We start from the raw sequence: 20,442 nt of genomic DNA, 5'->3' as shown, positions 1-20,442 counted from the left end.
GCTCCATTGGCTCTTGGAACGGGGAGAGTGGGGGGGGTCATGAATCGAGCTTCTGCCTTGTGATTTGTGCTGTACTCAGAGCTGCCCTGGCCCCTGGGAGCAGCCAGCCACTGAGCTCGCACTGGTAAAGCAGCCGGGCTAATGACCTGCCCCATTGTCGCTGTCCATGGTGGACGGCAGTGAGGTCTCCAGGCGGAGTTTAGATGGAAAACATCCCTTATTGCTGGTTTCAGAGTAGCAGCCGTGTTAGCCTGTATTCGCAAAAAAGAAAAGGAGGACTTGTGGCACCTTAGAGACTAACAAATTCATTTGAGCATAAGCTTTCGTGAGCTACATCCGATGAAGTGAGCTGTAGCTCACGAAAGCTTATGCTCAAATAAATTTGTTAGTCTCTAAGGTGCCACAAGTCCTCCTTTTCTTTTTTATCCCTTATTGCTGCAGAGGAATCCCTCCCGGCCACACACAGGAGTGAGAGCTCCTGGCTAGGCAGCAAGCAGGCACAGATGCCCTGGAAAAGCCGGGCTTCCTCCCCGTCCTGCAGCTGCCCTATCTGTTCCCAGTCTGCAGGGGGCAGGCAGGTGTCAGAGAATTGCCCTGGGCAGGCTGCTGGCCAGGCCATGGTAGTGCTGAGAGATGCGGACCCCTCTCGGGCACACGCCCACACCCCTTGCTCCAGAGGAAGGGCATTTTCCCCCCCCCGGCAGCCCCGGTGAGCGCAGGGTCTGGCCCTCGGCTCAGGGTCCTGTGGCAGGATTAATCCAAGCTGCCCTGCTGGCTGATGCGGTTTGCGGCCAAATCCATCACCGCTCTCCTCTCCGCCACGAAGACCCCTTAATCACCTGCAGAGGTGGGGGGATCCCCAGGCAGCAGCAGCAGCTAACGAGAGCTGCCGTGAAGAAATGCACAAACCTCTTGTCACGGAGTCCCCGGGCGATGCTCTGGAACTGCTCCCGACGAAGCCAGTCAGGACTCGGGGGAGTCTCCTCTCTGGGAGCAGCCTGTCTGCAGGACACGCAGCTCACCCGGCTTCCCCTCCCTGGGTCTGACCTCGGAGCCTTCATCATCCTCTGCCCCTCCCTGCGCTTCCCACAGCGAATCCGTTCAGGCAGGGTCCTGGGGAAGCCAGAGGGTCCTGCCCCCCAATTCCACAGTCAGACGGGACTCTCAGCCAGCCAGTAAAACTGAGGTTTATTAGACAACAGGAACATGGTCTAAAACAGAGCTTGTAGGTGCAGAGAACAGGACCCCTCACCTGGGTCCATTTTGGGGGGCAGTGAGCCAGACAACCACGTCTGCACTTCACTCCATGTCCCCAGCCAGCCCCAAACTGAAACCCTCTCCAGCCCCCCCCCCTTCTGGGCTTTGTCCCTTTCCCGGGCCAGGAGGTCACCGGATTCCTTTGTTCTCCGACCCTTTAGCTCTCACCTTGCAGGGGGGAAGGGCCACACCATCAGGTGCCAGGAAACAGGGTGTTGGCCCTTCTCTGTGTCCAGATCCCTGCACACACCTGCCCTCTAGGGCTCTGCAAGGATCATACACCCTTATCCCACCCCCTAGATACTTAAGAACTGCTTAGGGGAAACTGAGGCACCCCCACACTATTCAGAGGAAACATTAAGAACAGTCCCGCTTCGTCACATCTCTCCCCCCTTCGAGACCGAACTGAGCGGGGTAATTTTAGCTGGTGACCTGGGGAAGTTCGAAGCCACCAACGTTCCCATGGATGCCCCAGCATCTCTCCCATTCCTTGGTGGGAGTTACACCAGGCCCTTCCAGTTTTACGCCCTTCCTTAGGTCGGGGGTGGTTGATAGCACTCGCATGCCGCATGTGGGAAGGTTTATGCGGCCTGTGCCCTTTTGCCACCCCAAAACCCCCAGGGGTCAAACTGGGATTGGGTCTTCTCCCAGAGCTCCAGTCTGGAGGGCTGCAATTCGGGCTCTTTTGGTTAAGAGCCCCCATCTTGACCTGGGCCACAGACTGTTCACTTACAGAACCAGCATGGAGACATCCCTTTCTCAACAACCTTGTCTCCCCAACTAGCTGGCCAAACACAGCCACTTGGTTAGAGGACTGTTTAACTTTCTTAACAGCTTTCACTCCATCTGAGACCTACTCAAAGCCATCCAGACTGGAGCTTTCAACAGGAAAGTCAGTGGATCCATTCACAATTGAAAATTTCTGGCTGTTAGGAACTGAAACTTTCTTGATTAAATCACTTTCACACCCTTCAGTGGCAGTAAACTGCTTGCAAAGGCTCCATGAGGATTCCTTTCCCTAGGGGCTTTTCTATGCAACAATTCACCCTTCACAGAAATTCTGCCCTTACCCTCTTCACCTAGGGCTTGCTCTAGAGGAACACTTTCCTGAGCAACAACAGACTCTTTCTGGGTCTCACTTACATCCAGAATCACCTCTGGCCCATCAGGCGGATTCCTACATGATCCCCTTTCAGGCAAACTCACAGACTCCCTAGATAAGCATTCTCCTTCCCTTTGCCACACTCTAATAAATTTGTTAGTCTCTAAGGTGCCACAAGTACTCCTTTTCTTTTTGCGAATACAGACTAACACGGCTGCTACTCTGACACAAGTTCAGGAATCTTTTCCTTCTTGCTACAGGTTTCCACACCCTCAGTAGGTAACACAATCAAATCACCTTTCTGCTCTCCTTGTGCCCTGGCTAGGATCTCACCCTGATTAGACAGAGTTGCTTCACCCTTTCCCAACAATGCACTAGCAACAGGCAAAATACAAGCACCAGAATTGTCTGGTCTCTGGGATTTTACATAGACACTAACTGGATGCAACCTAGTTACAGGGCCATTCTCCCGAGCAGACACAAACTTAGGGCCATTCCCTTCCTGGGCTTTAGCTGAATCCAGAACCAACTCTTGAGACAGCTGCACTATTCTCAACCATCCCAGGCTGAAAGGCCCCTTCTGTCTGCTCCACAGACAAAGAAGAGCCGGAGACACTTTCTCCTTTCCCAGACACCCAGCTCGGGATCATTCCCCTGGTCCCAGCACACAGGGCTGTTCACAGACAACTGCTTGGAGACCACGGTAGCTCCCTCCACAGGCAAGTCAATACCCCCGACAGACACAGGCACGTTTCCTTCACTGTCCCAATTCTCCACCCAGCTAACAGGTAAGGTGCAGGGACAGTCATCTGCCACTCTCCTCGCCTTCCCACCCTGCTGACTAGACAGTCATCAGCTCACAAGGCTGCCTAGGCTCATCCAGACTTTCCTTACCAAGCACCTTGCCACTCCCAACACACCCCCTGCCCTGCCTGTGTCTCCCCCCACTCAGCTGGGGTCTCAGCTCCCAATGTGCTCAGTGCTGCCCTTGCTGTCCCAGTGGGGGCAGGCAGCGAGCTCGCTGCTTTCCTTTTGCCTCAGAGCCAGCCTGAGCCCCCTCTCCGGTGTGCAAGGGGGCAGGGAGCATCTCTCTGTCCCACCCAGCCCCAGGGCTCTGGTTACAGGCAGGCAGGTATCCTGAGCCTAGCAGCTCCTCCCTGCTGCCAGCCAAGTCAGCTGCATTTTCATTCACCATTTCCCTCTCCGCCGATTGGTTCCCTGGATTCAAATTCAAACCCTCGGCAGTTACAGGAGCAGGGCCTGGATCAGGTCCCAAAGAGACACAGTCGCCCCATAACAGGGTCTCACAGCTGGTATCCTGGAAAACCCCAACGACCAGCCAGCCCCACCCCTCCTGGGTCTGCACAGGGATCTGGGCCATAAGCAGAGTGAGGGGCTTCATCCCTGGGACCCTCACCCAGCTCACACAGCCCCTCAGCATCTGAGGCTGCACCACCAGGGGCTTGACAACAGTTTTCTCTGTCCCAGGGTCTCGCCACCCCAGGAATGTCTCTCCATTGACCATCACCTTCCGCTCCCACTGGAGGTCCGAGGGGCCTGAGCCCAGGAAACGCCACACAGACATATAGGTTGGGGTCAGGAGTGGGAACCTGTCCACCTCCCCACACATCTGTCTGATGGAGTCTATGGCCTTGGGACCCAGCAAAGGAGCTAGACACTGGGACTTTTCTGCAGGGTCCCCCTCATTCAAATCGCCAGCCTGCTCAAAAAAAGTGAGGTGGGCATCCACATCCCCCCTCCTTAACCAGGGGCAGCAATTTAGTCTCGAGGTTCCCTGCGGAACTGGCGCCCCGGGGTCTATCCCCTCTCACCCCTGGGAGGTCCCCTCTGCCTCTCCGCTCCACCATCGCCAGTTCATGCTGCTGCTGCTTCTGCAGCTCTTTCTCGGGCTCTCGCTGTCTCTCACAGTGCTCTCGGTCTCTTGGACTCAGCCCCAATCCCATCCGTCTCCGATCCCCTGACGGGGAACCCGATCGTGAAGACCCCCATCTGGTCGGGGACAGGAGTCTTGGGGATGCCTGGCTCCCACTCCAGCTGCTCCCAGATCCTGCTATAGCCCCATTGGGGTCAGGAATCTGCTCCTTAGAGCGATCACCCTCCTCCAGCTGCACAATTAACTGTGCTTTGGTGAACTTTCCAATGCACAACCCTCTCTTTCTGCACAGGGTTACAATGTCCTTCTTAAGGAGATGATGACAGGCCCTCACTCCGCTGTCCCCAAGTTGTTGTGGACTCGCAGGCCTGTGTGCTCTCAGCTCCCCACGGTTTCCAGGGAGAACCCCTCGGGTGCCAGCCCTTCTCGAGGTCACCACCTCTCTGCCAGGGTCGAGCTGCTGACTCCTCTGCCCCTGGGACTGCTCGCTGCAATCCCCAGGGGAACCCTGTTACTGCAAAAATCCTTCTCTCTCCCAGGGGCAAGCCGCAGGCTCCTCCACCCCTGAAACTTCTCACTGCAGTCCCCAGGGGGACCCCATTACTGCACAGTCCTTCTCCCTGGTCACATACTCCCAGGGGTTAACTGCCCCCCGAAACCACTCTGAGCCTTCAGCACGCCTTGTCCTCATCAATCCCCCTTAATTTTACTGCTCCCCAGTCACTTACTGCAGGAAGTGCCATCCACAGGGTGCAGTACATCCCACCGCTATCACCAGTTGTCATGGAGTCCCCGGGCGATGCTCTGGAACTGCTCCCCACAAAGCCAGTCAGGAGTCTGGGGGAGTCTCCCTTCTGTGAGCAGATTGTCTTCAGGACACACAACTCACACGGCTTCCACCTTCTTGGGTCTGACCTCGGAGCATTCAGCATCCTCTGCCCTCCGTGCGCTTCCCACAGCGAGTCCGCCCAGGCAGGGTCCTGGGGAAGCCAGAGGGTCCTGCCCCCCAACTGCACAGTCAGACGGGGCTCTCAGCCAGCCAGTAAAACAGAGGTTTATTAGGTGACAGGAACATGGTCTAAAACAGAGCTTGTAGGTGCAGAGAACAGGACCCCTCACCTGGGTCCATTTTGGGGGGCAGTGAGCCAGACAACCACGTCTGCACTTCACTCCATGTCCCCAGCCAGCCCCAAACTGAAACTCTCTTCAGCCCCCTCCCCCTCCTCTGGGCTTTGTCCCTTTCTTGGGCCAGGAGGTCACCGGATTCCTTTGTTCTCCAACCCTTTAGCTCTCACCTTGCAGTGGGGAAGGGCCCAGGCCATCAATTGCCAGGACACAGGGTGTCGGCCATTATCTGTGTCCAGACCCCTGCACACACCTGCCCTCTAGGGCTCTACAATGATCAGACACCCTTATCCCACCCCCTAGATACTTAAGAACTGCATAGGGGAAACTGAGGCACCCCCACACTATTCAGAGGAAACATTAAGAACAGTCCCGCTTTGTCATACCTTGTTTGCCTGGGGAGAGCGAAGACTTTTGCCATCCTGAAGCCTGCTCCTGAAATCGATGGCAAAACTCCAGGGGAGCAGGACCAGACCTTTAAATAGCCATGCGCCCCCGGGACGGCCTTGGATCCATCTCATCATTAGCAGCTCGACTAACCCTTCCTGCGATGAGAGCAGGGATCCAGATCACCAGCAACCACACACCACACAACAGAACCACTAACCCAGGAACCTATCCTTGCAACAAAGCCTGTTGCCAACTCTGTCCACATATCTATTCAGGGGATACCATCATAGGGCCTAATCACATCAGCCACACTATCAGAGGCTCGTTCGCCTGCGCATCTACCAATGTGATATATGCCATCATGTGCCAGCAATGCCCCTCTGCCATGTACATTGGCCAAACTGGACAGTCTCAACGTAAAAGAATGAATGGACACAAATCAGACGTCAAGAATTATAACATTCAAAAACTAGTTGGAGAACACTTCAATCTCTCTGGTCACTCGATCACAGACCTAAGAGTGGCTATACTTCAACAAAAAAGCTTCAAAAACAGACTCCAACGAGAGACTGCTGAATTGGAATTAATTTGCAAACTGGATACAATTAACTTAGGCTTGAATAGAGACTGGGAATGGATGAGTCATTACACAAAGTAAAACTATTTCCCCATGTTTCAGAGTAGCAGCCGTGTTAGTCTGTATTCGCAAAAAGAAAAGGAGTACTTGTGGCACCTTAGAGACTAACAAATTTATTAGAGCATAAGCTTTCGTGAGCTACAGCTCACTTCATCGGATGCATTTGGTGGAAAAATTTCCCCATGGTATTTCTCCCCCCCCCCCACCCCCCACTGTTCCTCTGATATTCTTGTTAACTGCTGGAATTAGCCTACCTTGCTTGTCACCATGAAAGGTTTTCCTCCTTTCCCCCCCCTGCTGCTGGTGATGGCTTATCTTAAGTGATCACTCTCTTTACAGTGTGTATGATAAACCCATTGTTTCATGTTCTCTGTGTGTGTGTATATAAATCTCTCCTCTGTTTTTTCCACCAAATGCATCCGATGAAGTGAGCTGTAGCTCAGGAAAGCTTATGCTCTAATAAATTTGTTAGTCTCTAAGGTGCCACAAGTCCTCCTTTTCTTTTTGAGAATACAGACTAACACGGCTGCTACTCTGAGAACCACTTTACAGGCCTAGAACTCTCCCGTCGCCACCAACGGCAGCTCGTTTAGCTGCTGTTCTGATGGGCACTGTCATGAAAGGAGCGGCTGTGTCTGCCCAGTGAACACGCCACCCCTCTCCCCCAACCCCGGAGAGCCGCTGGCCCGGACGGGTCAGACAGTGGGGAACCGCTGTGGGGAAATGGAGGACAAATTCAGCAGGGCTGCAAACAGATCAGAGGCCGGGGATGTGTGTGGCTTGTGATGTCAAGGGCTGGGTCGGGAGGGCCGTTCCTGTTCAAACAGAGGCTCCCCTCTGTTTTCAGGGGGCCTGACTGAAATGTCCTGACGGGGCCTGCTTTCCAGAGGGAGGGGGCTCAGAACATTCTCAGAACCAGGCCCCTTTGAGGTTTGCCCCCCCACCCCCACCGAAACCAGAGGCTTCCCAAATCACTTCTTCTGTCTGGGCTCCAACGCCTTCTCTCTTTCCCGCCTTGGGGTGCCAAGCTGCGATGCACGGCCAGACACCACTGTGCTGTGTGCGATTTCCCCGGCAGCGCCTCTGATTTTGCAGGCAACAGAAAGACCCCTGCAAAGCGTGAAGCTGCTGGGGATTTATGGCCGAATCTTCATGGCTCCCGGTCATTGGTGCCTGGTGAATAGGGAGGTTGTGGCTTGACTTAGCAGGCTGCGAACTGGCACTCTTTGCTCACTGCCAGCAGCGTCTTCACTGGCCATTTTAGACCTTGTAATTCCCCCTGGCAATAGCACCAGTGGGATGTGCAGCATAGCCGGGGTTCAGGCGTTAATATTGTCGCCCCCCTGCCAAGTGGGAGCCAATTTTGAGGCCTCCCCATGGGAAGAGAAGTCAGTGCCGTAGACTCTTGGTCTTTTCTTAGTGTCACTTGTAAGCATTGAACTAGTTAGAACTGAAGGCAGAGAGCAAACTCGCCTGCTGCTTGCAACCGCAGCCCCCGGACGAATGTGCATCACAAAACGAACAACAAAGCAGCGTTGCTTCAAAGACTGAACTCCGCTTTCATGCGACGCAAAAGGCTGCAGCAGCTCCATTGGGTGTCTCCTGCTCTAACAGCGTCCACAGGGCCGGACTTGAGTCGTGGCAGAGTCAGGAGACCAGAGGATCAGAGTCCGAGATGGGCCAGAGGGCAGCCGGAGAGTCGGGTGGCGGGAGGCAGGCCGGGTCGGAGACCAGGAGATCGAAGACTGTAATGCCATAACAAAGCCCACCCAAATCCACCGTCCCTAGCGCTCTTCAAACCACGCCCTAGACTGCAAAACTCACATAATGAGAACCAGGGTGGGTGAGAGGTGACACCAGGTGGCGCTCTAAGGCGCCAGATTTGCAAAAGTTCTCAGCCCCCAGCAGCTCCCATAAGGTGGGAGAGAGAGGTGGTGATGGGGGGAGTACACCATTGTTCCCAGTGGGGAAGGGGATCCTCCACTGCTCTGGGAGGGAGCCGCTGGGTGCCAAATGTTTTTGAAAAGCCATCTGCTTCCGTTCGATGCCTAGATAGGAGCTTTCAGAGTAGCAGCCGTGTTAGTCTGTATTCGCAAAAAGAAAAGGAGTACCCGTGGCACCTTAGAGACTAACAAATTTATTAGATGCATAAATTTATCGGATGCATTCCGATGAAGTGAGCTGTAGCTCACGAAAGCTTATGCTCTAATAAATTTATTAGTCTCTAAGGTGCCACGGGTACTCCTTTTCTAGATAGGAGCTGAGTAATACTGAAAACCCAGGCCCACTTAGCAAGCTGCTGTGTTGATTGAAACGTCATCTCAAGAGGAAGCCAGCGGAGGTAGGAGGCTGGCACTTCCTACCTCTCTGTGGTGTACTCTGACGACGGCCTGCACCTTTCCCCGGCCTGGGCTTGTGCAACTGACCAAAAAAACCCATGGGGGAAAGGGCTGAGGGGGGCTTTCCCGGAACGTGTATTTCTGGGAAGGGAGAGACATGCATTCAGCACTTCCTGCGCCACAGTCGAGAGCGCTGTGTTCCCCTGTGTTCACCAGCATCCAACCGACTCATGAGGATACGATCATATCTACCGCGGGTACGCATGGCGGGACAGACAGCCTTCCTCCCATTCACTGGGACCGGTTCTGCATCACTGATGGGGACGGCACATTAACACCCAACGTCCCAGTGCTGTACAAAACACAAATGCTGCAAAGACACTCACTGCTCTGGAGATGCTCGCTGCTTCCTGCAAAGGGAGGTGAAATGCAAGCTCAGCCCAGAGCTAGATCTAGAATCCTGGCGTCCAGACTCCCAGATCCCCGCTAAAGTCAGGGCCCCTTTCCCCTTACGGCTCTGAATAAAACCTTCTGAACATGGAAGTCTGCAGACAGTCTGAGATGACAGCCCAGAGAGAGGTGTAAAGGGTTGCTGTTCACCTTAGTGGGTGTTTACTTTGAAACCTAACAATGACAGTAATTTTAGCAGAAACATCCAGCTCACATGATTCTCCCATAATGCTCCCCCTCCCCCGCATGCTAAAAACTCCAGCTCTGGATCCCTTACAACAGGGCCAGAGGCACCCTGACACCCAAGCCACTGGCTCTAACCACTAGACCCCACTTCTGCCTTGAGAATTTAAGATGCAAGGATCACTGTGAATAAACATCTCAGGATGAGCGCCCAGTGTGATGCCGTGGCAGAAAGGGCTAATGCTGGTTAAACGGGAGTGTGACGCAGTAGGGAGGGGGGAGTGTTGACCTGGGAATGTGGCAGGGGAGTTTTGCTCCCTGTGGATGGGATACCTGAGAGCCTGTAACCTGAGCCAGGAGTGGGAGGTGGGAGGTAACACCTCTGCCCGGGAAACTGGACAAAGGCTGCAGGAGAGAGCCTGCTGAAGGGGTTTTGTTTTCAGTTTTGTGCTGGGTGGTGGAACGCAGGGAACCCCAAGGCTGGAGTCTAAGCTCCCTGCCGCCCAGAAGGTCTTGACTGAGGGGTCCTGGTTGTACCCACAAGCTCTGTTTTAGACTGTGTTCCTATTGTCCAATAAACCTTCTGTTTTACTTGCTGGCTGAGAGTCACGGTGAATCCCAGGAAGAGGGGTGCAGGGCCCGGACTCCCCCACACTCTGTAACAGGGAGTACTGAACATCAAGTGAGAGGTGATTTTACTCGGTCTATGGGATTGGTGAGACCAGTCTTGGGCTCCTGCATCCGGGTCTGGGGTCCCCATTTTAAAAGGATGTTGGGTAACTGTCAAGGGTGCAGAAAAGAGCCACAAAACCAATTTGCAGGCTTGAGAAAATGCCAGACAGTGAGAGACTCAAAGAACTTGTCAAAAAGGAGATTGCGAGGGGACCGGATTACAGTGTCTAAGTACCTTTACGGGGAGAAAACCCCGGGTCCTGCAGGGCTCTTTGCCCTAGCAGAGAAAGGCAGGATGCGAACCAATGGCTGGAACTGAAGCCAGACAAATTCCAATTCGAAATAAGCCTCCAACTTTTAACAGCGATTAAGCACTGGAACAAACTGCCAAGGAAAACAGGGGAGTCGCGATCGCCTGTTGCCTTCAGCTCAAGGCTGGAGGGCCTGGCTGGAAGAGATACGTCAGCCAGACAGGTTTCAGAGTAGCAGCCGTGTTAGTGTGTATTCGCAAAAAGAAAAGGAGTACTTGTGGCACCTTAGAGACTAACAAATTTATTTGAGCATAAGCTTTCGTGAGCTACAGCTTGCAAATGCATCCGAAGAAGTGAGCTGTAGCTCACGAAAGCTTATGCTCAAATAAATTTGTTAGTCTCTAAGGTGCCACAAGTACTCCTTTTCTTTTTATGGATCTGAGTGGGTGAGATATATGCGTATGGCTGGGGATGTACAATGTTTGTGCACACAGGCAGATGCATGTGTGTGTGTGTGTGTGCATTGATGGGTCTGTACGGGTGATCATGGGTAGGTGCATGGTTACATTAGGGTGCCTGTGTATGTGTGGGGGGGTTATGGATCGCTAGCTAGGGGTGTGTGTGTGAATGTGTGGGCGTGGATGACTGTATGTATTTGTGCATGGATGGCTGGATACCTGTGAGCAAGGACAGGTGGGTGTGGGCAGGTGTGCAAGTGCATGCGGAGGGGTGGAATGCATGCAGGGTGCATGGAAGGCGTGTTTGTGTGGGTGCATGGTGCGTGCATGCGTGGAGGGCACGTTTGGGGGATGGATGTGCACGCAGGTACGTGTGCACGGGGAAGTGGAGGTGCACGGATGGCTTGTTTGTCTGGATGAATGGGTGTTGGGGTCAATGCATGGGCAGGTGGGTGCGTGCACCTGGGTGCACGGTGAGGCATGTGCACGGATGGGTGTGAGGGTGCGAGTGGCAGGTTTGGATGGATGCATGTGGGGACGGTGGGTGCATGCACATGGGTGTACACGAAGGGGTGTGTGTGCAGGGATAGGCGTGTTCGGCTGGGTGTGTCCTGGCGTAGCCGATGGGACACCTGTTAATCTGGGTGCCGCTGAGATGAATGAAATAATTACATGTTGCGGGCAGCCAATGTTCCAAACACCTGGCAACAAAGCAGCCCGACGAGCTGCTCCACTCGCTGTGGGAGTTCCCTGCCCTGCTTGGGAACCTGTGGGGTGTTTCGCAGGCCCCGGTCCTGCTGCCGGCGGGCCCTCGCCGAGCGACACCCTGTGCATGCTGTCAGAATCAGGTCGGGCGGCAGACGCTGAGCGCTGCTGGTTTGGGTGACGCGCTACTCAGGAAGTGCTGCTGAGGCAGAGCTAGACAGAGCCACAGACCCAGCCGGATGGGCCGGGGCCCCTTTCATTTTTAAGGAGGATCTGGGTAGTTTTGGTCGTGAGGGGGGAGGGGGCCTGAGCCATGGGCAGAAGATCCAGACGTAGCCTTGCCAGGAATTAGCAGTCGGGGCGAGGGGCCAGGGACCATGAACGTGCAGAAGCAGTTGGTGTCTGCAGCCATCCGCGCAGAGGCAAAGAGGCACGAGGGGGTCAAACTGCATCTGAACAAAGTTTTCCGCCTGGTGGAACGTGTGAGTGACCAGCAACTGAAGAACAACATCAAGGCCTCGCTGAGCATCGTCCGAGGTAAGCGGCAGGGGCGTGGCTGGGCTGGGCTCCTCTGCCCCACAGAGGGGCCCGGCACGCGGGTGACCACGGGAGACTCTGCTTTCCAGGGCACAGGCACGTGGCGGCTGGATTGCTGAGTCTGGGGAGGAGCCGGGGGGAAGCCGTCGAAAGGGCTTATCCCGGCCCGGCGCCGAAACGCACCACGCCAGGCAGCTCTCAGAGAGCTGGGACGCGGGGGATGGAGCGCAGCGCGCGCCTGGTTGCTCTTCCCCCGATGTCCCTCGTCAGTGTCATGCAGCTACCGGGCTCCTGCGTTCTCAGGGCAAGTCCCTGCAGCTCTCTTGAGGAGGTGGCATCTCGGCTTGGGTGGCAGGGGATGGGGAGGGTCTGGGCAGGCAAGAGCTGTGCAGGGGGGAAATCGGAGCAGGCCCAGCCAGTGGCTGGGGGGTGTCGGGGCCCCTGGACGAGCATTAGGCTGGCACTGGAGGAGACAGTAAGTGATTCGCTCTGTGCAGTGCAAGGTCCACGCTGTTAGGACCAGGCTGGTGCTGGCAGGGGCACACTGGGTTTGCCTCCTCACTTCCGTGGCTCTGGCTGTTGTGCTAAGAGGGAGGCGATCCCACAAACGGCTGGCAAGGTGGGGGGGGAGGGGAGAGAGCCCCATGGTGGCGTAGAGACTTGTCGGTTAGGCTGCTTTCCTGTGGGTTTCTGGAGCCCCCTGCAATCGGTGGGGGAGGGCAGCCGGGGTAGGCATCCGTCACGCAGGTCCCCTCTGCCCCAAACAACCTGCAGCAGGCTGGTGACCCAGGCATGCAGGGCAGTCTCTTGATGGGGACGGTGAGGGACAAGTGAGGTTCTCATGCACCTTCCTGTGCACCCCAGCCCCTTCTGGCAGCGCCTTAGGAGACTGGGCTGGCAGCAGCAGCTAGGCCCCGGATCTCCCCCTGTGGCAAGAACTGCGCTAGGCCCTGGGGCTGGCGTTGGGAGCGTGTCCAGGGCCAGGAGCCTGCTGCCCCCCTGTTCTCGGTGGGTAAGGTGTAGCAGCCCCGGGGTACTGCCTGCCAGAGGAATGGGGGAGGAAGACAGGGAACACCAGCCACGCCAGGGACATCCCGCTCCCTGTGCCCCGGAGCCACCAAGCGAACGGCGCATCCCTTCCCAATGCCACCTGGGAATCCCCAGCGGGCGCTAGTTTCGCCCGCCGGCCTGCCCAGGGAGAGCATGCGTCGTCGTCTGACCCTCAGCAGCTTCCCAGCCCCTTCCCAGGGCTCCCGTCCTCAGCTCTGTCCCACTTGGCCATCCAGGGATGTTCCTTTCACCTTGGAAACAGCTGGTCCTGACAGCTGGAAAGTTCCCTCCGCCCCGGGCCTCTGCACCGAGCTCCTTCCTGCAGGGAGCGGCTCCTCCCCTCTGCACACACGCATGCACACACCCGTGATTGTGTGCCATTACACCCACACACGCTCACACCCGTGTGCATGCACACGCACCTTAGCACACACCGGCACACAACACACACCTTCACACGTTCCCACACCCATGCACGCACACGTTCCTACTTGTGTGCAGCCACCTGCAGACAGGCCCACAACACTTGACACCTGTGTTCACACACACACACACACACACACACACAAAGCTGCCCCCTTGGATTAAATACCCACCCGCATCCACACATATTTGCATGCGGCCACCCAAGTATCAACAGGCCCGCCTGCGTGCACACATCTGTGCATGCCCACACATATGCACGCTGGCTTGCACACCTGTGTGTACACGCGTACCTCCCCCCCTCGCCCCCAGCCATGCCAGGGGATTCGGAAGCCCAGCCTCCACGTGGCCAGCTGCCCTCCCGTCCCACTAGCCGGCTGCCCTGCCTGCACCTTGCTTGGCAGCATTACTGCCGCCCAATTAAGCCATTAGGCGGTGACGACAGCTGCGCTCTCCAAGCAGCAAGGAGGTATCTGTGGTTACAGGCCCCTGTGCGCCTTCCGGCTGGAGTTTGCCTCCAAGTTTCCTGGGGCACCTGTTCCCCCCTTGTATGGGACTGGGAGGGGGGAGGTGAGGCTGTAGCCGAGGGGGCTGCACCATGCCAGGGGTGGGGAGAGCTGCATCGTGTATCAGGGGAGCTGCACCATGCTGGGGGGAGGCTGGGCTGATGCTGTAGCAGAGGGGGTGCGCCAGGCTGGGAGGAGGGGAGCTGCACCATGCGGGGGCGGGGGAAAGGGGAATTGCACTGTGCTGTGGGGGTGGCTGGGCTGATTCTGTAGCAAAAGGGGGTGTGCCATGCTGAGGGGAGGGGAGCTGCACTGGGCTGGGGGGAGGGGCATTGGACCATGCTGGGGGGGAGGGGAGCTGCACTGGGCTGGGGGGAGGGGCATTGGACCATGCTGGGGGGGAGGGAAGCTGCACTGGGCTGGGGGGAGGGGCATTGGACCATGCTGGGGGGGAGGGGAGCTGCACTGGGCTGGGGGGAGGGGCGTTGGACCATGCTGGGGGGGAGGAGAGCTGCACTGGGCTGGGGGGAGGGGCATTGGACCATGCTGGGGGGGAGGGAAGCTGCACTGGGCTGGGGGGAGGGGCATTGGACCATGCTGGGGGGGAGGGGAGCTGCACTGGGCTGGGGGGAGGGGCATTGGACCATGCTGGGGGGGAGGGGAGCTGCACTGGGCTGGGGGGAGGGGCATTGGACCATGCTGGGGGGGAGGGGAGCTGCACTGGGCTGGGCGGGAGCTGCGTGGTTGCTGATCCCGTGGCCACGTCCCGGCTGGGCAGGACGGTGTCCGGGCTGGGGGCAGGTGCCGGGGACAACAGGTGGGGCCCTTCCCAGCTGGGCATCTGAGAATGACGGAGCCCAGCGCTCGCATTGGCTGTCGGGGTCTGAGCCCCCCCGCGGGCACCAGGCACCCGGGCACCATCGCTCCCAGCCTTGGGCGGAGGGGCAGTCCGGGCTCACTGCCAGCGGCCGCCCGGGGCTCAGGATGGGATGGCCCCACGCCAGGCCCTTTCTGGCCCCGCCACTGGTGCTCAGCGCTGCGGTTCCCCTGTGCCACGGGACACCTGACTCCTGTGGTTGGTGGCACCGCCTCGTTCTCTGCCACTGCCTGCTGGGGGATCTGGACGGGGCTGCCTCTCGCCGGTGCCAGGTTCGATGCCAGTGCCCAGTTCTTCGGGTGGCTTCTGTGTGCCTGGCTCTGACGCAGAAGTGGATCCCGGGTGCCAGAGCAGGGGCCATGGCGAGAAAAGAGAAGTGGTTTGGCACACGCAGCGCGGGGCCTTTACAGGGACCGAGGGGAGGGGGCGTTTGTGAAGGGCTGGGACCCACCCCTGTCGATGACCGGTTGCATCAGGGGCCTCTGTGTGCATGGGCCTGGCTGGGGTCGGGGGAAGGGGCCTATGGGATGAGCAGGGCCAGGCTGGGGGCCAGTGGAGTCCTGGTTGCGGGGTGAGCAGGGGGCTGACTATGGGGTGCGGGGGGAAGTGGAGCAATATAGGGGCTGGGCCTCATCTCCCTGCCCTATGTCCTGCTGCTCCAACGGGATTATGGGCTGGGATGCTGAGGCTGGGCCATGGGGGCTAGGAGAGGGCCGGGGGGGGAAGAGGGGGAGGTCTCCCCCTTCGTGGTTCAGGGGTCGTTTGCTCCAGTTCATTCCCTGCAGTGGGGTCGCCTCACCTGGGACGAGATCTCTGTCCCACCTCGGTGCCGGGCCAGTGCCTGGGGTGGGGAGGAGGGAGAAGCCCCCAGAAGCGCAGATCTGTCCAAGGCTCCCCCGGCTGGATCCTTCACCCCCCGGCCCCCTCCACCAGTTCCGATCCTCCCCCAGGAGGCGGGGCCCTGTCGCCCAAACCTTGCAGTGCGTGGTGCCCCTTGCCGCTGGCATCTCTAAGGCACCGCCCCCGGCTGGTGGCTGACACACGGGCTGGCATTTCCACCCGAGCCAAGAGCTCGCCGGGCGGCTCTCGCCAGGTGGCAACTGGGGCCTGGGTGCGCTGCCAGCCGAGCCCCTGCGGCGCTGCCGTGCCGTCGGCTTTGCCCGTCCTGCCCTGGCACCGCCTGCTCCTCTTGTACCTCCTTGGCGCTGGGCGCTCACTGGCCCCCCTGACCTGGCCTCTCCTGCCCCCCCCACCCCGTTCCTTTCGACAGTGGCTGCCGGATCCCACATAGCAACCCGCTGTGCTGCTGTCATGACGACGGGGAGGAGGTCCGGTTGCCACGGTGCAGCTGGGCACCTCTGGAAAGGCAGGTGGCTGTGCCCTGGGCACAGGGTATCGAGCTGGAGAGCGCGCCGCACGCCGAACACTTAGTTCTCAGCGCTGCCCAGGTTGCCCTCGGGCACTGGTGGCGGTGCTGACTCAGGCCAGCTGTGGGCAGGAGGTGAATTCCAGCAGCCGGGCGCCACCCTAGCAGGTAACTAAGGGAGAGAGACAACACAACTTGTTTGGTTTCCCTCCCCTCAGCCTGCCAGGTCTGGGAGGTTTCCCAGGCATCAGAGCGGGGAAATGCCAGGCGCTCAGCCCTCGGCTTTCTCTGCTGAGCCAGCAGCTCCGGCCCCGCCGTCTCGCTGCCCCGATCCTGTGCTGGGGGAGGCGGAGTGGGGAAAGATTAGACACCTAAGCCCCACTGGGACGTGCCACTCGCCACCCTGGCTGGGCAGGGAGGCCCGTGATGGGGACACAGTCCGGATGCCCACGGTTTGCAGGCAGGGGCTGCGGAGGGGAGCGTGCGCCCGAGGCCGCCCCCTCGAGGTGACGCGGGAGGGAGGTGCGGAGGGGAACTGGCCCCAGTTGGGGCTCCAAGCGCAAGCGAGCAGCGGGCTCATCTGGGGGTATCTTCCTGTCGCAATCACGTGTGCCGGGCTGGCCAGATGGTGCAGCAGTGCCGGCTGCCTGGCTGTGTCCCGGGCCCCGCTGTGTGGGCTGCCAAGATTCGTCTTCTGCTTCCCTGAAATGTGCCAAATGGTGAAGCGAAGCCCCCGCGCCAGCCAGCAGCAAGAAAAACTTGCAGCAAGGGCTATTAGCCAAGCTGGTCAGGGATGCAACCTTGGGTGTCCCCAACCTCTGACGGCCAGGAGCTGGGACTGGATGACAGGGGATGGATCACTATGTTGTCCTGTTCCCTCCAAAGCACCCGGCATCGGTCATTGTCAGCAGCCAGATACAGGACTAGATGGACCATTGCACTGACCTTGGATGGCTGTTCTTATGCTGGTTCCATGGAGCAGCCAGAGCCTGGGGGGCGGGTGTCAACAGTGAAAACAGGTACAGCCCCTGCCTCAAGGAGTGTGTAGTTTACACAGATGACGAGTAGGAGGGGCAGTGACTTAACCAAGGGCACCCAGGGAGTCAGTGGCAGAGCTGGGATTAGACCCCCCCCAGAGCTCATGCGTGCCACTGGGCCGCGCTGCAGCAAGGCTGCTGGAAAATGGCCAGGGCTCACTCAACGCCAGATCGACCCAGCCCGTCCGAGAGGGGATGGGGCAGGGCTGATCCCCTGCCGAGGGGTCCCTTGTGATGAGCTTTGCGGTAGCAAGACGTCTCTGAGGAGGGAAAGCAAACCTCGCCGGTAGGCAGGACATGCTGCTCAGACTGGCACCTTGGTGCTGCGACAGCCTTCCCCAGCATTTCCCCGGGCACAGTCCTGCTACATGTAAGCGGGGGAATGGTCCCGCTCCTGTGGGGAACTTTCCTGGCTTCTGCACGACCCTGGTGAAGTGGGCTAGCGAAAGGATCTGAGTCCTCGCTCCCACTCCCTTTACCCAGAGACCTGCCTGACCTCGAGGGCTCCCCTTCCCCTCTCCTGTCTGGCAGAGTCCTTGTAACCCCAACATGGCTGGGCCCAGGATTCCTGGGGGGCTCGACCCCCAACCTTGTCATGGTCACACTGCCCCCTAGGGAAGGGGCTAGGGTATCCCCACTCCGGGGGGCTCTCGCCGCTCTGGACGCTTCCCTGACCCACTGATCATCACACACAGTTCAAAGCAAATACAATTTATTAAAAAGCAATCGATTTAAAAAATAAGGGAAAAACAGGAAAGGTGAAAGGAAAACCCGTCACCCTGCTCTGTGGCACGGGGACGTCACACCCAGCGTCTCTGGAACAGAGCAGGGCAGTTCAGTCTGATCTTCACACGTCCCAGCTCCTGCCCAAGTCCGGCTGTGCTGCAGGGATGCCGTGGGCCAGATACCTGCTCTGGTGGTGGCCACACGCCCTCAGGCTCTGGGTGGCAGGACCCTTCTTCCCAGCGTCGCCACTGTCAGGGTTACGATCCCCCTGGCCTGCAGAGCCTCTTGGCTGGGGCGTCTCCCTGCGCTGGGCCCGCTGCCCAGGGTCCCCCTCACTCTCCCCAGCTGCTCACCACACCCGGCTCCGGACTGCTCCAGCCCCAGCTCCAGCTCCACTCTGCCCCAGCACGGCTGCTGCTGCTGCTCTGCCTCCAGCCCCCTGGGCTGCTTCTCTGGCCCCCCTGGCTCTGGGGCTGCAGCTCTGCTCCCAGCACAGGTCTGCTCCCTGGGCTGCTTCTGTGGCCCTGCTCCCAGCACCCACCAGCTGCCTGGGCTACTTCTCTGGCCCCTCTGGCTGGCCCAGCTCTGCTCCCAGCTTAGCTCGGGCCCCTGCTCTCTCCTTAGCTCGGCCCCACCCTGTCTGACCCAGGCAATTCCAGCTCATATGAAGGTGGGGACCCCCCTGCCCTGGCCCCCTGACTCCCTCATTAGCCTGCCCGCCCTGTCAATCAGGCTGACCTGGAGCATTGGCCTCTCCCCATTGTTCCTGGGGACAATCAATCTCAGGGGCCTGATTTCCCATCGCCCCTTCCCCTTTCTTTTAGTACTGGGAGCTAGCCAACCGAAACCCCCCCACTGAGTGTTAGTAAGGGGACAACAGTCCCCTGACATCGAGATGGGCCCGAGCCCCCTGCCCGGACCTAAACATAGCCACGCGGCCAGGCGTGGCCAGAGGCAGCCGATGGCAGGGAGAGGTCTGAGCTCCAGACCCGTCCATCCCCCAGACTCTCTCCCGCCCCCATCCGGCCGACCGCGGGACCGTGCCTTCCGAAAGCCTGGCATGCACTGGGTGACATCACAGCTGGTTGCCGCAGCAACAGCTGTGATGTCACAAGCAGCGGGGCATCTGACATCATGCGGGGAACTCGGCTGTTGCTGAGCCGGCCAAGCCCTTCGTGGCATGTTCTGCCCTCCCCCTGCCTCATTTCCTGCCCCCCCCCACGCCCCGCCGACGTGTCCCAGATCTCTGGCCCATGCCATGGCCCCTGGCTGGGCTGAACTTTCAGGAGGGGCCGCAAGGCCGCAGCCCAAAGGATCCTGCCGGGCGGCTGGATGGGACCGTGCTGCTGTGTGCATTGCTCGGAGCACCCCGGCCTCAGTATGTGCTGGGGGGGCTGGGGGTGCCAAGGCCCCACTGCGTAAGCAGAACCCGGCTGGGGCCCTCCCGGGTGAGATCTGGGGGGGACCTAGCGTCCCTCAGCTAGGTCCCGACCCGCCCCAGCAGGAGGCATCTCAGCAGATGGGTTCCAGCAGCCGGCAACCCTTTGGGGGACTTGACCCCGGGCTCGGGGCAGGCTCTCAGGCTGGAGGCAGCTGGCCTGGCGGTGTCTGTGTGACCCGCGGTTTTGGGGAGGCTGCGCAGGGCTCTCGAGAACCACCCCCTGGAGGGGAGCCGCATGCCAGGCACACGGAGCCTGTCTCCCGCAGTGGGGCTCTTGCCAAGTGCCCGCTCTGCTGGGCCCAGGCCCGCCCCTCTCTGCTGAGCTGAGCCCAAGGGACGGGCACCCTGGTGCCCTGTAGCTCGGCCGCGGGCTGGAGCGGGGAGAGGGTGCTCCTTGCCTCTGGCGCTGGGGCGCTCCGGCAGGCCCGGCAGATGCCCTGTGCCATGGGGGGGCATCTCTATGGGCAGCCTGGCCTGGATGCCCGAGTCATGGTCCTGGCTGCACTGGGGCATGCTGGAGACAGGGGGTGAACTCGCCCCCACCTCCCCAGTGCAGGCTGCGGTTTGGGGGGGTGCAGGGGGAACGAGCGGGGATTCAGCAGCCGCCCACGCCGTGGGTGGGTCTCCATGGTGATGCACGCAGCTCTGTCACGAGCTGGGGGGGGCTGCTCCTGGCTCCCCAGAGTCTCCGGGGGGGGGAACCCTGCGCTTTACCACACATGGCCGGGCTGCTGCTGTGAGGCAGGGCGCTGGTCCAGCCCCTCTCCCCAAAGGTAGAGCCTGGGCTGTAGCATCCTGGCACAGTGGGGGCACACTGAGCAGCTTTGAGGGGGACATACCCCCAGTTTGCACGGCGGGGGGGCTGCTTCCTGCATTTCAGCTGCAGTGCTAAGTGGAGAGGAGCTGCCTCCTGCAGCCACAGGGGAGGAGTCCATGTCCCACTTTCCCCCCCCCCCCCGATTTGGGAAGTGTCGGTAGGGATCGGGGCGGGGGAGAAAGGGCAATCGTGGCGGGGA

At 59.1% G+C, this 20,442-nt stretch overlaps 1 protein-coding gene across 2 annotated transcripts in view; it reads left to right on the top strand.

Annotated features, from left to right (window-relative positions):
* The first annotated feature begins 11,601 nt into the window (after positions 1-11,601).
* AGAP2 (ArfGAP with GTPase domain, ankyrin repeat and PH domain 2) overlaps positions 11,602-20,442 on the top strand; it is a 56,474-nt gene continuing 47,633 nt past the window's right edge. Inside the window, exon 1 of one of the 2 annotated variants that reach the window (XM_043506585.1) lies at positions 11,602-12,000. In XM_043506585.1, coding sequence (XP_043362520.1) covers positions 11,841-12,000 — 160 coding nt within the window. In that variant the 5' untranslated portion in view covers positions 11,602-11,840. The remainder of the gene's footprint in view (positions 12,001-20,442) is intronic. The other variant, XM_043506584.1, reaches the window with a different exon arrangement.

This window comes from Dermochelys coriacea, chromosome 20 (genome assembly GCF_009764565.3).
Source record: "Dermochelys coriacea isolate rDerCor1 chromosome 20, rDerCor1.pri.v4, whole genome shotgun sequence".
In the NCBI taxonomy this organism is placed as follows: Eukaryota; Metazoa; Chordata; order Testudines; family Dermochelyidae; genus Dermochelys; species Dermochelys coriacea.
The sequence above is the reverse complement of the archived record's forward strand: the minus strand, read 5'-3'. Positions and strand labels throughout refer to the sequence as shown.